Here is a 16,544-nt window from a genome sequence, read left to right as displayed (position 1 = left end):
AAGCTGTTATGTCAGACGACAAAAACACAGAGTCAGACACAAAGTAAGAGGGAGGCCAGTCATACGGGACCTGTCACCACAAAATGAGCTTAAAGATATTGTTTTAATGATCTGTGATGTTTAACTTCGATCAAAACAAGTGATCTGCTTTGGCATATAACGCTAGGGTGCTTGAGTTCCAAAGAATTTAAGTTGCAACAGTAGTTTTCGAGAATGTGGTTTGATAACTTCGCGATATCTATTTCGAAATTCTTGTTTATTTGCTGACTTTACTGTATCTACTTGTTTTGCAGCATGCTGAATAAAAGCACCAACCTTATCGCTATGCAGGTTACATCAGTGGTTTTGACAGGATATAACCAAAGTGGCTAATTTAGGGGTATAAATTTTACTGAAGCTTGTGTGTATGCTATCCTGGTTGTACAGTTCTGAACTGTAACAAACTCATGGGTCTCAGTAGCGTATCCAGTATCGCGAGGGTGGGGAAACAACTCCGTATAAGATCACTCTGTCACTCGCTGAATGTTTCTAAAATGCTGACACTTGCAATTCCATAAAATTATGTAAATCAATGGCTAACAAAACAAAAGCCGAGAACTAAGTGACAGATCTTCTCCAGGGGTAATTTGTCTCTCCGGGATACACAATTTCGCCTGAGGACTGATCCCTTGTAAAGGGAGTACGTCTGAGAAGACGTTATGCCATGTCTCCTCAAAATATAAGCTCATCTGACTGCCTTGCATGTACAGTTCCAGTGGCCATGGTGACGTCAACACTGGTTATTCGCAGCGTCCCCTTTAATGGCGGTCAATACTGTGACTGCTATCGCACAAAGCCATGATAGCTGCTCCATACAAAACCCAACACAATGGCTACCGCCATTCAACGGAGGCATGATATGAAACAGCGAAACATCAGTGGGGCGATAAGGGCTAATTGAGGTTGTTCTAATATGGCCTCGACGTCCTCTAGCCAAGTATATTCTGATCAATGTGGCGACCAAAGGTTTACATATCTGAATGGTATGAGTTCGCCATGTTACGATCCGAAAAACTCCAAGCTATTATTCTGAAGTTTCACATATGCATGTCACAGAGGTAATGAACATGAAGTTTTTACTTTCTGACGCTTCCCGTGCATGCATTGTCCACGTGCTCTCTTTCTGTGGGTTTCGAATCATAGTGTAGGGCCATACTAAAACCCTCTGCATTTCCTCTGGCCATGCTCCTTTTGTAAGTCTGGGGAAAGGTAACTTTCAGTAGTTGTGGGTATATTTTATATGATCTTTTGTCAAAGATATTGTGTAATTTCGGGGGGATAACGTAACGACTTTTTAAAATAAAATAGAGTTTGTATTTTGCATTGTACATGTACTGTTGTGCTTATATATGATATCTGATGAGTCATCTCAATGTATTATACTGTGCTGTCCTGCTGTATTATGTTTGGAATAAATTGTGGTTTAGGATATATAATGTAGATGTCATTTGCTTTAGGTCTGTATCTGGTCTTGTATACTCATATCCCAAGTGCTTGTCCGCTTTATTTAGGGGACCGTTCCTCCTTCCTCCCACCGTCCAACTGACGTGGGGCTGGTCCGCTACATAAACAAGATGATCTCACCGTGAAGAATGCTGGACTCCACAGATGGCAAAAAAATAGTTCAGTCCTTTACAGTGCAAAAATGAGCTGCAACAGGGACAAAGACCATGTCGAATAAGAATGCCCGGGCTTGAGACGAAAGGGCGAGGGTGGGACGACTGTGGCAAATACGGGACTTGATGTTCCCACAAACTGGAACTGGATTCAGTTCACAAACTATCTCTTCTGGAAAAAATCACTCCACAGACGACTCGCCACCACAGGTTGAAATGGTGCATATGGTAGAATTGCCTTCTAAAATCTGTCTTGTGGTGTGTGTGTTTCTCTCTCTGTCTGTCCCGTTTTTTTATTGTCTACAATTCTTCCAGAATTGTTGTGGGGTGCAGTTTAAACTTTCACATTTATAAAACTAAACATTTGTAGAACGTACGCAGTCAAATTATCATTTCTTGGAATTCATTTGGCCACAGAAGTATAAGAATTGCCGCTCGGTTAACTTGCGTCCAATCTTTTAAAGGACTGCAATCAAATGGAGTTTGACTGTAAATGAACCACAAGACCAAATGAACGATGAAGAGCAAAATGAACGATGAAAAGAGCAAAATGAACGATGAAAAGAGCAAAATGAGCAATGATAAAAGCAAAATGAGCAATAAAAAGAGCAAATGAGGAATAAAAAGAGCAAAATGAACAACGACAAATCAAATGAAGAATGGGAAAAGAGCCAATGAAAAATGAAAAACGTAAATGAAGAATGGAAAGAGCCAATGAAAAACGAAAGTGAAGAATGGAAAAAGAGCCAATGAAAAATGAAAAAAGCAAAGGGATGGGAAAAGAACCAATGAACAAAAGAGCAAATCACGAGCAGTGAAATACTCATACATGTCTATGTAAATACATTATATATTGAACGATTTCATTTGTTTCTTATGATTTAAAGATCAACCTTTCAATGGTCGACATGAATGTTATTTCTGCAGTCAATCCCTATGCATGTTATCAGTGTGAAAAATGCTTTGGACGGAAGTCCAGTCAATATTCACGCTCTGAAGAGGAATTAGTCATGAAAAAAGTTGACGATGATTTGGAACCTGCTGAGGAGGCTCATGACGAAACCTCGGATGAAAATCGTTTTGAATTGGAAGACAATGCCACCTACCAAGATTGGCTGGAAGAGGCCACAGAAAGAAATAGGGAGATAGGGGATGAACAATTTAACCAGTACGTCAAGGAAGGCATTGGTGAAGATCAAACCAGGCAAAAGGCAAAAAGAAATACCCTCTGGGCAGTTAAGCAAGACTCAAGTAAAGAGTTCCGTCAAATTTCCTACATTTAAAGGATAATGGAACTCACCAGGACATTGTAGATGATCTCAAAGAAAAACTTGATTAAAGGCACGAAAGTAAATAAAGCCTCGAACAGAGTTATGCCTAAGAATGCTGATAAATTTGACAGACTGTTTCAGCTAAATAAACATGACTAAAAGATAGTAGTGATTTGAGACATAATTATGGTTCCAAAAAGAAATTAGCACACGTAGTGTCTCTGTGTAGCGGAAGGGTTTCAGCAACAAATAAGTTTCAGTATTGAGCACGTACACATTTGACTATCGAACTCGTTGGTAAGTTGTATTTATATCACGAGAGGGCGCTCCGTTGTTCTAAATTTAGTACCTGGTATCTGTATGTATGTTCTAAAAATAGACCTTGTATCTGAGAAGACGGTGTGTGACCTCGGGTAAGGGAGAATAATAGAATTGGGGTCTTCCGCTGGGACGTACGTAAAAGGTTGTCGTTTTGGGGAGTTGGGTTGTGGTTACGTGTTGCTAACACTCAAAACGACATGGCGCCCTGAGTGTCACGAGGGGAGACTCACCACTATATGTTTGCCAGGGGATAATTCTTGAATCAGGGGGGACACTCATCACTTTCACATCATTTATTACCTGTACCTGCTGTGACTGACTGGAAGTCCACTCAAATTTTGGGAGAGCCGGAATAAATGCCATAATCATCAAAATCAGACAGCCGTGTCTCAGGGCATCTGTTCGTCTGTCAAGAGACAATTGATACCCCGGCTCTACGCGGAGCCCCCTCAACATACTACAGTTGACATAAAAATTTAAACTTCTGGTAGTCACTCTTGTAGTAATTCTCTCTGTGAAGTCTACCGAATTCGTTTTGTGTTCTTACTGACGAGTATCAGTACTGAGCGATAATTCTAGGGTAAGATACCGGCCGGGAACTTCTGCACATTACTCCACAGCATGACGGATTAATTTGCCGCCCACGAGAATTTATAATTTTTATATAATGAGGCATTTTCCATATACTCTACAATAAAGATCATTCTTGTGAGAGATCTAGGGGATGTCTTAGGTAATAATTGTCTACAGTATCTATAGGGTTTGGGCATGTAGAGGTTATACAGCCTTATATTTTGCTGGGTGTATTAATTGGTGGCTTTGTGATTGGTTTTAGAGTTATAAATACGATTCTTACGAAATGTCAACATTTCAAATTTGGATGACAACAGTAACGTTTTTTATCGACCAGGTCTTAAGAACTCCGGTAGCATGTCTCGTGAAAACCAATGTACATGTACATCATGTAATTCATAAAACAAAATAATGCTTTGCCATTGGCATAGTCCGTCGCGCTCCGCATTCGGTTTGTTCGGTTGTTTCTTGATCTCTGCCGCATAAAAAGGCACTCTTTGGCACACAAAGTGAACCCATCGGACATTCGTAAGGGCTTTCACTCTTTCAAATTTGACCGATTCTACATGCATTAAATGCCTTCAACTCCCATCTGAAATTCGTCGATGTTGACGCACGTGCCGTCCGCATCGCTGGATGTCGCCATGTTTATTGTTTGGTATCATGACCCACGACTCACGCCTTCGTACCGGTGTCGGATTGGACAATTTGCATCACGTGGTCAGATTACATCATTCGCGAGCGATTTTTAAACGTGGCGAATTTCTCACATAGAGCTTCTGATTCTGTTCAGAAAATCTATTCCCGGAACGAATTGACAGAATTTAGGGTTCATTTGACGGCATAAACACTGGAGCAACACATTCTAGAGAATAAATAGACTTCACACCTATGCAGCTCTTCCAGTTATTTTTCTCGCCACTGGTGTGGGAGTTACTTTTCACTGAAACCAATTCATATGCTAGGAAGATTATGACAGAGAAGTCACCGAGCCACCCAAGTTGTTGGTCTCCAGCAACCATTCCAGAAATGATGGCATTTGTAGCACTACTGGTGTGTATAGGTATCGACATGCGGCCTCATTACGACATGTACTGGAGCAACTGGGGCATTGTACACAGTTTTTGCAGAAAATAGAGTACCATTGACGAGTTTGCTTTGAAGAATGTGTCCACTTTTGTTGGTGTTTATTCCAATTGGCTAGAAATCTTACCTCCCGTTTCAATGTTGTGGTAGAAACGAGGCAGCATTGTGCAGTTTCTCCTAATATTGAAACCGGGGAGGGGGTTGGTTGCCATTCTGTCCAATGATGGTGATTTGGGCTTTTGTTTTCAAATTTAGACCTCTTGCATCATTTTGGAGTTGAACACTTAAATTTTTCCCGCTGGTGCCAACTAAAAGGGATATTCGTTTTGTGCAATTCAGTTGTGAAAACACTGAAGGCAGACTAGGTGATTAGATTGGTCTCTACATGGAGCTATAAAAAGCTTCATGGTCTCTACAAACTTGTTGCAACTTATCCACTATGTCAATATCATCAAGATGTATTTTTGCGTTGGGGAGATGTTAATTATATATAACGGGTTTGCCCTTACCCAACGTATATTTATAAGCACTGTATGCTCAGTGCTTGTCCGAGAGCTTGCGAAAAAACCTCACAAGTTTACTCGGGTGGGACTCGAACCCACGACCTCCTGCTTACTAGTGCAGATGTCTTAACCACTCGACCACCGAGCTTGCCGGGGTCGGCTGGCCGGTCCGAGTCAAATGAAGCAGCGGGTACCGCGAACTATTATCAAGATGTATTTTATATACGTTGGGTAAGGGCAAACCCGTTATATATGTCAATATCGGTTTATTACTCACTGCATAGTAAAGTCAGATTTACAGGCCCATACAATCTGCAGCATGCACCATATCAGGTTGTGGTATTGAGCTGATAGTTTTTCTCTCTGTGGGCTGGTCTTTAAAGGGGGATAGCACAGAGAGAAGCTGGCGCTGAAAAGGTTATCCCTATTCGATCCCACTAAATCCACGCCCACAATTTGGGCTGTGCCCAAATGGGATTGGATACTTTACTTCTAGAGGACGGAAGACATACAGGAAAGTCTGCCTGTACAGAACATGTACAGTATGTAAGTTTTCTTGTCACTCCCTTTTCATCATATTCCACTATATGTTCATTACATGACACCAAACTTCTGCCCACTCAACCCAGAATAAACTATCAACCATGATTTGACAAGATTGGCTGATACTGGGGATAGAAATTTTACTGTAGCTTTCAACCCACTGACTTACGTTTGAGTTAACTGTTTTGAGAAAAATCCAGAAAAACACCTCAGCCTTTTTAATTGTAAAATTGAAGACATCGTAAATTATATTACTCCATGAACTAGGGGGTGTTCTGATTGACAGGACAATGTGTGAAATGTGCTCTCGCCCTTTCGAAAGAGCAGTACTGTTTTCCATGGCCAGGAGTACACAGTAATTAACCTCGAAGAGTCCCAGACCAAGATTTTTAAGGAAAAGATGGCGGCCTCCTGCTGGAATTTGACGGACATATAGTTGAGTCCAAAATGCAGAATGCCAACCAGAAGTCTTGCCTGACATAAATAGATCTACACTGACATGTATCAGCAAGGGGAGGAAATACAAAGGGTTGCCTTGGTCAGATTTTACATCATAAATTTTGAGTAAGATAGCGGAAATAACAAGCTCTTCAGGGAGCGATTACATCATGGTATACCCCCAAAACAGGGCGTAACATTCTTAGACCCCCCTCCCTGCTTCTCAGTGCAAGGCCTGCGGCTACCATAAATGTAGGCCGTGATATCACTGTACCGTCCCTTGTATTAACGGAAAAATAATGGCTTACGTACATAGCAGATATTTTTGTCAGGATTGTAGGCGCAAAACATGTTGTCTGTGAGAGATGAGGATCCATGGGCCTTTCTGCAATCATCCATAGACTGTACTTTAACATCTGCTTCCCTCAGAGTACCTGGCACTCCAATATTATCTAAATGATCAAATGAAATAAGCATTCAAACTTTATTACAAGCAAGCTGATCCATGCACATCCATACATGGATGGAAATCTATGGATTTCATGGATTGAAATCCCATACCCAGCCAAAGTAACCAATCAGCCAAACTACTACAGAACCAATCACCGAGCCACTATTACAGATGACCCGCAACCAGCCACATTGCCATCGCCTTTGATTGGTCTGTTTGACTTCTAGACTAATGACAGTCATGATTTATTGACCGGAAGTCTTAAAGACGTCGGATTCACAAATTTAAGAGAGGTAACACTAAATGGTTGGCGGGCAAAAAGTCTAACCACCGAGAATGAAGCCAGAAAAAATTACTGAAATTAAATGGAACGAGCCAAGGGTATAATGTCGGTGAGAGTATTTTGGAATAGAAGGTTCTGTCGTTAGCAACGTATCTGTCGTAACAGTGTTCGATCTTGTTCAATTTGCGTAGGCAGAGGTTGAAAGATCAACCTCCTACATGCGTATTGATGATATCGAATGATTCATTTTAAGCCTGCGTTTCAAAATGCCAAACGCGCTCATTAAAAGTAGACTTACAATCGAGTGCTCCCCAACCGCTCACGAGCAGATTCGTCCCCGGAGATGGCTGTGAGTTACTGATGCTAATGGTTGCAATTTTTGGGCTGCTGAGGTCGGCATCCTCGCCAAGTCTGATTAAGGCGATGTCGTTATCGTTTGTGTAGCTGTTGTATTTTGGATGGGGATACCAATCGCTCCAGATGTACTGCTGACCGGGCAAACCATGGTATGACGTATGGTGGTATCCCAAACCTATGATGATAACGTCGCCTAACCTTTTTACCAACGAAAGGCAACAGGGAAAGGGTAAAATAGAAACCTGTTGAACAAAATATCAGATGGGTTTGGGGCAGCTGCTTGACGTTTTCTTTGCGACGGAACCATTTAGATCAGCGACATAAAGTTGATACATATGGTTCCATTTTGTCGCTCAAACAGTGGGTTTTATGTAGGGTTCACAATTTGATCGGAAAATGTCTCATTTGGTGGTGCTTTTATTAAAAAAAATGTAAGCCCTATTATGTGGCAATTCAGCTAGGTGCTTTTAGCAGATGGTGGACCCCAAATTTTATCTAAACGTTGAATCAGTCGCAAAAATCCCTACGGCTGGCTCTGCCGTGCAATGGCCTAACGAGCACTCAGGCAGGTGGATGAAGAGGATTAACAAACCATGTCCTAATCCCTGAAAGAGCTTATCAAAGTACATGCAATACGTTTCTGTCGTACTCACAAATACCATTTTGCTGGTACAATGTTTGAACGGCATCTCTTCCTTCGCGAAGACATATCAAACATCTATCTACAGAAAGGCCCACGGAAATGCGACCGAATGATTTAACATGAGATATCTAGACATGAGCCTGGGGATAAACGGACTGAAGCGTCATACTTACGCGCATTTAGCGGCTGAAACGACCCATCGTTTGTGGACAAGGGCACCACCGCAAGTATTTGGATTTCCCCACGGGCTGATCAGAGCCGCCTGATAGGGTCGGCTGTTTGGCACGGACTCTTCCCCACCGTATATGGCGAAAGCTGGCACTGAAATATGATTTAAAATTAGGCAAAACTGCGATCCACTTTTTTCTTTTGAGAAATCTTTTTAGTTTTGTTGTGCTTGATTTGGTGGGAATGCTAGAGAAACATTTAATATTTTTTAATGGTTACTTTCTGTAGCTGAAATATTCGTAAGACGTAAGTTAACGTTTGGCTACGGAAGCTACTATCTATTGACTTTAGCCATTTACCATAGACACCTGTAATCTTAGCTGTAGCCAGTTAATCCGAACAGGATCAAAGTAAGCCTCAATGTTTGCATGCTTCCATTTTCAGCATGTTTCGATTGACTCATCTACGCTCAATGTGGTACACAATCCATGATTATACAGTTTTTATTTCTATCCACTTGAACTTAATGCAAGTATCAGTAATATTTCTCCATATGCATATGATTACATCAGCTTTATGAAATTAGGCTAGACAAAGAAGGTAGAGATTAAAACATATCTACCACAGAATTTCTAAGCATAACCGGCCAAACGGTTCCTATGGCATGGTTTGTATCTGCACCAACTTACTCAGTACTGCCAGCAGGCTAGCCAGAGGAATGAAGAACTTCATGGTGAATGTTTGCCGTTGATTCTGCTAGTTGCTGCCGCGAGACAGAGCTGGGGCCTTTTGGGGTTCTTATAGCGTGCATGGCGGCACGCACAATACGTGGCAGTTGACGTAAGCGTCGATAACCAGTCGAGCGGGGATCGGTCTGAAAAAAGACAACTTTAATTCCAGCTCTTGTTTAGCTTTATGGTGAGGGAAGCAAGAAAACGAACTCAACAATAAGATGTTATCGAAACAAACCGCTTTTCGTCAACTTTGCCCACCATCTCCGTGAAAAAAAGTTCACTGATATGGGACAGATCCTGGCTGCATGGTGCCGCTTTAAGGTGACATTTCTGATGCAAGATAGGAACTCTAGTTAAAGCAAATATTTTAATCAAATGTTAATGTATTCCAAATAGCAAGTGGTAAATTTCGTGAACACACGTAGGGCTCTTTGAGGGTCCCATCAACACAAAATTAAGGATCGACCTGACACTCGTCATAATCCACAATCCTCACTTTCAAGTAGCTTAATTGGAACGACTCAAAGGAAAAACGGGGCCAGCTGGACATAACATTTGGAACGTTTAGGGACATGGGTTATGTATTTAGATATAATCAAAACGTAAGTGCCAGAAATATATCATAAATTCATGGCGTTAAAAACTTTCACAAAGACCTACTTCTGTGTATTTTGCAACATTTCCGGTACAAACATCAAAGCTTTATCAATCGGTAAGATCCAAACTCCATGTGAACTTAAGGGAGCGAGCACAGGTGAACAAAGAATTACCACTACAGAAAATAAAAAACTGAGCCATTATCTCAAGTGTTTACGGCAAATGAAGGACTTGTTTTCTAGAGCATGGGAAACAACACTTTTTCCCCAGCTAACTCAGCTTTTTAATTTAATTGTTAGTCTTATCTGAAAAAAACCACAAAACACTGTTAACCATTTAGAAGTTGTTACCGTATTAATCCAGAATACAACGTGTTTGTAAGGGACTCTTACAGAAGACCAAAAACACATTGTATCTTTTTCTTTCATAAACATCTGAACTAGAACAGCCAAGCTGCCTTGGATTGATTCCTCACCTTTATAAGTGCGAATCAAGTCATTTAACCAAACTTGCGAATCTTTAAGTTTTCTCTGTCTTTATAGTGACGCTTTATAGGGACCTATTTATTGATTAAATTGTGACGTTTATTTTCCTCCTACCCTCCAAATCGTTAAGGCAATGTCAATCGTTTTGAATTTCTAGACATTTATTCCAATCTAAGATACATGTGGAACATGCAAATGCAAACATAGTATAGCGACAATGCGTAATCTTTGAGCTCTAATTTCAAGACAAATTGGCACATACCCTGAGTAGCTGTGTTTAAGGGATTGCACGACATTTCTTTATATTTCAGTCAATCCCTATCACTGTCCAAACTCAACCACCCTAACAAATCCCCACCCATCCAAAGGCTCTCCACCCCACTGACATATTCCTATCTCATTCTACCTATTTCCATTCCATTCCACCAAATCCCCATTTCATTCCACCAAATCCTACTCTTCCCAACGAATACCAACAACTCCCCACTCCTCCCAGCCACAATACCTCTGCTCACCCCACCCCACTAAATCCACACCCCAAAACTGGCTTGGTCCGAATGAGTTTGGATATACTTTCATGGGCTTAAATCTTCATGGGTTAGCGGTATATATCACTCGCCCTAAAGTTTGACATGGAGGTGATGGACTGTTGAATCATACCGGCAGCACGTTATTGATAAGCCAAAAAAATCAAAGCAAAATGTGAAGAATTTTTCAGCTTTCCAACGACTAAAATGTTTGCAATATCATTAAAGAAGGAAAACAAATTTTAAAAGCCTATTTGCCTTTTGGGTGTAAGATTCTGCATGAAGTTGATGCACATTTTCTGATGTACGTCTTTATCATGAACATCGCCTCCCCTATATATTGCATATGGTGTGCCCCCCTACTTTCAAATTCCATAGTCAGACAAGTAGTTCCCCCAACCTCTCCGTATCCCCCCCCCAAATTTCCAGCACAGATTTACTCCACTGATGATACTTTAATTTTAGTAAACAGGATACCTACAAGAAAGTCTGCCTACAGAACATGTACAATATATACGAGAGTTGAATGAGCTGCAACTCTTATACATCTGTGGCCAACTCAATTGCAAAAAATGACATGCATAAAAACCAAACATAAGTCGAACTTACTCAACCAAGTCATTACTTTTTAAAATTACCCCTTTGCTCCGAGTTAAAAATCTGAAACGCCGTCGTGCCGCCCAGAAACTTTATAAATTTAACTGACTGAAATATCAATGATGAATCGGGACAACTGCAGTCTTTAGTCTGTTTTTTTTGCTTTCTGCTTGTTTTATTCATTAGAATCAAAACTAAAGCAACAATAAAGATTTGTCTAATTGAGGCACTTTGAAGATCGTCAAAAAGGTCCTCTAATGAAGCTTTTTGAAATTGTTTCATTAGTTTGAAGCACCGTTTAATATCGGTTGTTTTTTAAGAAACCAGACGTATGCAAAAGTATGCAAACAATGCAGTATGCAAACAATGAGGTATTAAGTTAAGCGTGTAAAATATACTTCTTTAGTGTACGTTTTATGTATTTGTTTCATAATTGCCTTGACGATAGCTCATTTCCATGTCTTATTTCAACTCTGACAATTTTATTTGCTAGCGACGGTAGTCGATTGCCGAGAGAACCCAAACCAGTGTTTCCCTTAAATCTCAGTCTTATCAATCAGGGGCATGCATAAAACCTCGGCTGCTGGCGGGTCCCTAACTAGAACACTTGACGGCATCGCCAGAAGTCTCCTCGATCCAGTCACAGTAGTTGCCGACGGTAGTGAAAACACCCGGATATTTAGCATGAGCGCAGCCGTAACCCCAGCTGACAATGCCCTCCAGAGTGGTGCCGGGGTCGTGGGTGCCATCCCCGTAGCCGCTGACAATTGGGCCACCTTCGTCACCCTAGCGCGAGAAAAGGGAAAACCAAGCCGTTGGAAACCGTGATTAAAGTTCAGTCAACAGTGACCCATCAGCCTGATCAATGAAGCAAGTTTGTGACAGCGTCCCACTCAAACATGACTAGAATAAAGTCTACAATATCAAGTATCAGCTTGGAAAGGAGAGACAAAAGGTTGCCTATTTTATATTGACATTTCATATTGACAGCAAAGACGGTTTGAAAAATTTTAAGGAAACAAGGAGCTCTCTAACTCGGCAACATTCTTCCAAAAATCAACACGTCTGAACGAGAAAATGTAGAGCTACATCTGAGAAAAGGGATTGTCCACAGGGTGTTAGCCCGAGCTCTCAACATTTTAGAATCCCCAACGAACCAATTTAGGCCTTTGCATGGCATCACTCGTACCTCTGCCACCCTCTACACCAGCGGAAAAATGGCTTACCTGGCAGAAGTCTTTTCCAGACGCAGCTGCGCAAAACATGTTGTCTGTAATCGATGAGGATCCGTACGCCTTTCTGCAAGCCAGCATGGAGGTTGCGTTAACCATCACTTCCATCAGAACTCTTGAACTTGACCCTCTACCTCAGTTAATCGAATGAAAGAAATACCTCAACTTTGTTACAGTGCAACCAATCAATGCACATCCATAAGCACTCTTTACAAAGAGTGAGAATATTATGGATTGACAATCACCTACCAAACTTGTGTCACTGACCAGCCAAATAACTTCAGAACCAACGAAACGAGCCAAACAATCAAAATGCCCAACCAGCCATATTGCCGTGCTGTTTGGTTCAGTGGCGTAAATTTGTGCCGAAAATTGGGGATGGGGAAATCAGGAATGTTTGTGAGGGACTTGCCCAGCCACGGGAATTTGAAAAGCGGGAGTTGTGCTGACGCCATATGAAAATAGATGGGGCGATGTTCATGGTACAGAATACTGGGGGGATTTCTTTTCTTATCCATGCCATAAATTCAATGTATTGAAATTAAATGGTACAAACCAAAGAGACACCCACAGCTTTCGCCATGTTGCAATCTTATCAAATGAAGTTTATGGGGGATTAATGGTAGTGATCCAGTTCAGTACTTCAAAGAGTCAAAAGCGCTTGAGAATGCGGCTGACGTCACGCCAGCTCGAACGTGCTCATTGCGTCGGAGTCAGCCAGGGTTAATTCGAGTGACGACTAGGTGGCTATAGTTCGACTAACACAGCCTGAACGATGGTATGGTGTTATGAAGTGGACAGGCAAACGTCGCATGTGTGAGTTTGAATGTCATATTTGTGAGTGGTCAGGGCCAATTTCATGGATCATTAGCATGATTTTTTCCCTTGCTAAAAACAGGATCACCAATAAAAATGTTCATGTGGTATATATTGCTTGTGACTGGTGTTCAACTGATGTTCGTTTATCATTTTTCCCTGAGCAAGACAAACTATGCTAAGCAAAGTTCTGTGTTTAGCAGCTTCATGAAATTGGCCCTGACCACTCACAAACACGACGTTTGAACTCACAAACATGACGTTCGAACTCACACACTCGACGTTTGCCTGTCCGCTTAAGAACTCCATGCGATAGATGGTTCGGACTATGAAGTCGACCATTTGGGACCAGGCCGCGGGGCATGTCGCACCGCTGGTTATCAACAACCCATTTTATTTTACCGTTATGGAGAGAACCATTCACATGAAAATAATTGTATAAGATTTCAGTGACCATGTAAACTGTAAGAATCGCAGCCAAAGTGCCATGTAAGTAACGATGAGATTTTTAAAAGTTGGTCAACTAGGGTCATAGAGTAACGCGCCTGTTCATTGTTGGAAGCATTGACCACTGGTCAAACTATAGATCACGCCCAAATGTGAACTACAAAGGAAATCACTTAACGGTTTATGGCTGCCCCAATAGGGTAAACCTTGCACGTGCTTATCTGATGATCTCGAATGACCCAAGCATGCGCTGTAACTCGCTGATTATTAAAAGCAAACTTACTTGATGTTGTTCCCCATCCACTCACAAGCAGGTTCGTTCCTTTAGCAGGCCGTTTGTTGGTAATGTCAATGGCTTCGATCTTACCGTTGCCGATGTCGGCGTCTTTGCTCAGTTCGATCAAGGAGATGTCGTTATCAAGAGTGCCGCCACTGTAGCCACGATGACGATGCCATTTACCCTTGATTATCTGCTGGCCAGCTGCACTGTGGTTGTACTTATCGTGGAGGCCCAAACCTACGAAGACATATCTGCCCGACCTGTTTACCAGCGGAAAGCAATAGGCAAATAGTAAAAACAATATAAAGTGGTTTTTGGACAGCCTCTTGACGTCTGCCTTGTATTACAGGGCCAGTTCAGACATGGTACATCATGCCATTATTTCACTCAAATATTGCATTCTGCAGGATACACACCTTGCTCATCGAATGACGCACTAATGGATTGAAGTTGGGTGGTGATTGTTTACGCTCAAAAACACAGGCCCCCTGAAACATGCCAGTCGGACGTGCGCGTGGCAGTTTTGGCACTAAAATGGTCTCTGAAGTGACCTTGTAGCAAACGCACAATTTACAACTTACTTTACCTTGCTCCACCTTACAATTGTCTGTCGTGTAATTCAGGTAGATGTAAAGGCGTTCATTAACAAACCATGCCTCATCCCTAGAATAGCTTAATCATGACATATTCCATTCTCCTTGTGCACTTTTCGTGGGCGTATTTACTTTCGCAAAAACGTATCAAGCATCTTCCTATAAAGACGCCTACAGGTGTGACGCAGAAGGGTAGTTAAGTGTTCTCTTTTTGCGAAAGTGATCGAATGACGACAGATTGCACTCAAAATCCAGGGGGGTTGACTGGTGTGTGGTACTAACTTGCAGTGGCCGGCTGATACGACCCATCGTTTGTGGACAAGGGTACCGCCGCAAAACTGCCAGCTGGCACTTCTGGAACCATAGAGGGCCACCTGGTAGGGTCGGCTGTTTGGTGTGGACTCGTGCCCGCCGATTATTATTCGGCTAAGAGTCGGTGCTGAAATGAGTTCAGACAGAAGTCACCATACTACGCATGTTCAAGTGTTTGTTCTAAGTTCTTCATATGTTTTGCTGTGTTTTTTTGGGGGGGGGTGTAATATGAATCATTGTTTTAATTCCTAATCGTTACTTTACCAAGGCTGCACATTCTTCACACGTAATCTGACGTTCGCCAGCCAATGGAGCAGCCACTTACCACAGATGCCTGTAATACTCCTAGCCTTAGCCAGTTAATTGAGAAAGGGCCCAAAATAAGCCTCAAGTTTTACCTTTTAGCATACTTCGATCTATTGACTTATCAACGCCCCACAAAATATATAGCCCTATATAAAGGTTTCACTTACAACAACTAGCACGTAATGCAACTATCAGTAATATGCATTCAGCTAAGAACGGTTTCATGAAACTAGGTTACTGAATTGATAGCCATAATAGTATAGCTGCAACGGTGTTTTCGAAGTATACCTATAGGTTCTAACTAGGCCTAAAACTAGCCTCGTGGTTCTTATTGCGGGGATTTCGCTATACATGAAGACAATCTGCATCAACTTACTCATTACTGTCAGCAAGCTAGCCAGAGGCATGAAGAACTTCATGGTGAATGTTGCCATTGATACTACTAGTCGCTGCGAACCCGAAGTACCGAGCTGGGTGATTTATGCGCTTTTTTTTAATATAGCTGGCGCCGAGCGCACAATGCGCGGTAGTTGACGTGAGCTTCGATAACCAGTCGAGCACAGGTTGCTCAGAACTGGTAGACTGGTTTTTTCCAGATCCTGATCTTTATCAAGAACAAGCAAAAGAACTCGACGACAAAAAAATACATGGAAAGCAGTTTCGTCTAATGCTTTATTTTGCAGACTACCCACTGAAAGGATATTTCGTCAATATGGGATAAACCCTGGCTGCACTGTGCAGCTTGGAGGTGATATTATTGAATGTATGTGTATTCTGAACAGCAAGTGGGGGATTTCAGGAACGCATGCAGGGCCCGCCGAGGATCCCATAAACACATATCACTGATCGACTTAACTGATACCCGTCATAATCTATAAAATGGCTTGAATAGAATGATTTTGAGGGAAACTGTAATTTCAGGAAGCCAAACAGGCAAATATGACGTTGTTGACATTTGGGAAATTAGGTTATGTATTAGGCGAAACCAAAAGGGAACAGCCTTAAAAGACCATAATAATAATGAGTAATAATATTAATAATTAATTCAAGGTATAGAAAACCTTCACACAAACCTACTTTTACTCGTTTTACAAAATTCCCGAGAACATCAAAGCTTTTATCACTCTGTAAGATCCAAATTCCATGTGAACCTCGGCAGCAAGCACAAATGAGCAAGGAAATAGCATATAAAAGTGAGCCATTATCTCGAGTGACGGACTTGTTTTGAAGAGCATGGGAAACAACACATTTTCCCCGAGCTAACTCAGCGTTTTAACTTAAATCGTAATTATATTCTTATCTGAAAAAGTCCGAATAACAATACAA

The 16,544-nt window shown here is 41.6% G+C and overlaps 1 protein-coding gene across 1 annotated transcript; it reads right to left on the bottom strand.

The window, feature by feature from the left end:
* Positions 1-11,376: 11,376 nt before the first annotated feature.
* LOC147796510 (trypsin-like) lies at positions 11,377-15,958 on the bottom strand. The gene is made up of 5 exons (XM_087147293.1): positions 15,595-15,958; positions 14,883-15,039; positions 14,011-14,267; positions 12,459-12,598; positions 11,377-12,018 (listed from the first exon to the last, which is right to left on the bottom strand). The coding sequence occupies exons 1-5, from the start codon at positions 15,650-15,652 to the stop codon at positions 11,827-11,829; spliced, it is 804 nt and encodes a 267-aa protein (XP_087003419.1). The 5' UTR covers positions 15,653-15,958; the 3' UTR covers positions 11,377-11,826.
* Positions 15,959-16,544: the final 586 nt, after the last annotated feature.

This window comes from Acanthaster planci, linkage group LG16 (assembly GCF_054643075.1).
Source record: "Acanthaster planci isolate LZ-2023a linkage group LG16, COTS_SCS, whole genome shotgun sequence".
NCBI lineage: Eukaryota > Metazoa > Echinodermata > Asteroidea > Valvatida > Acanthasteridae > Acanthaster > Acanthaster planci.
This window is presented reverse-complemented; position numbering and strand designations above follow the sequence as displayed.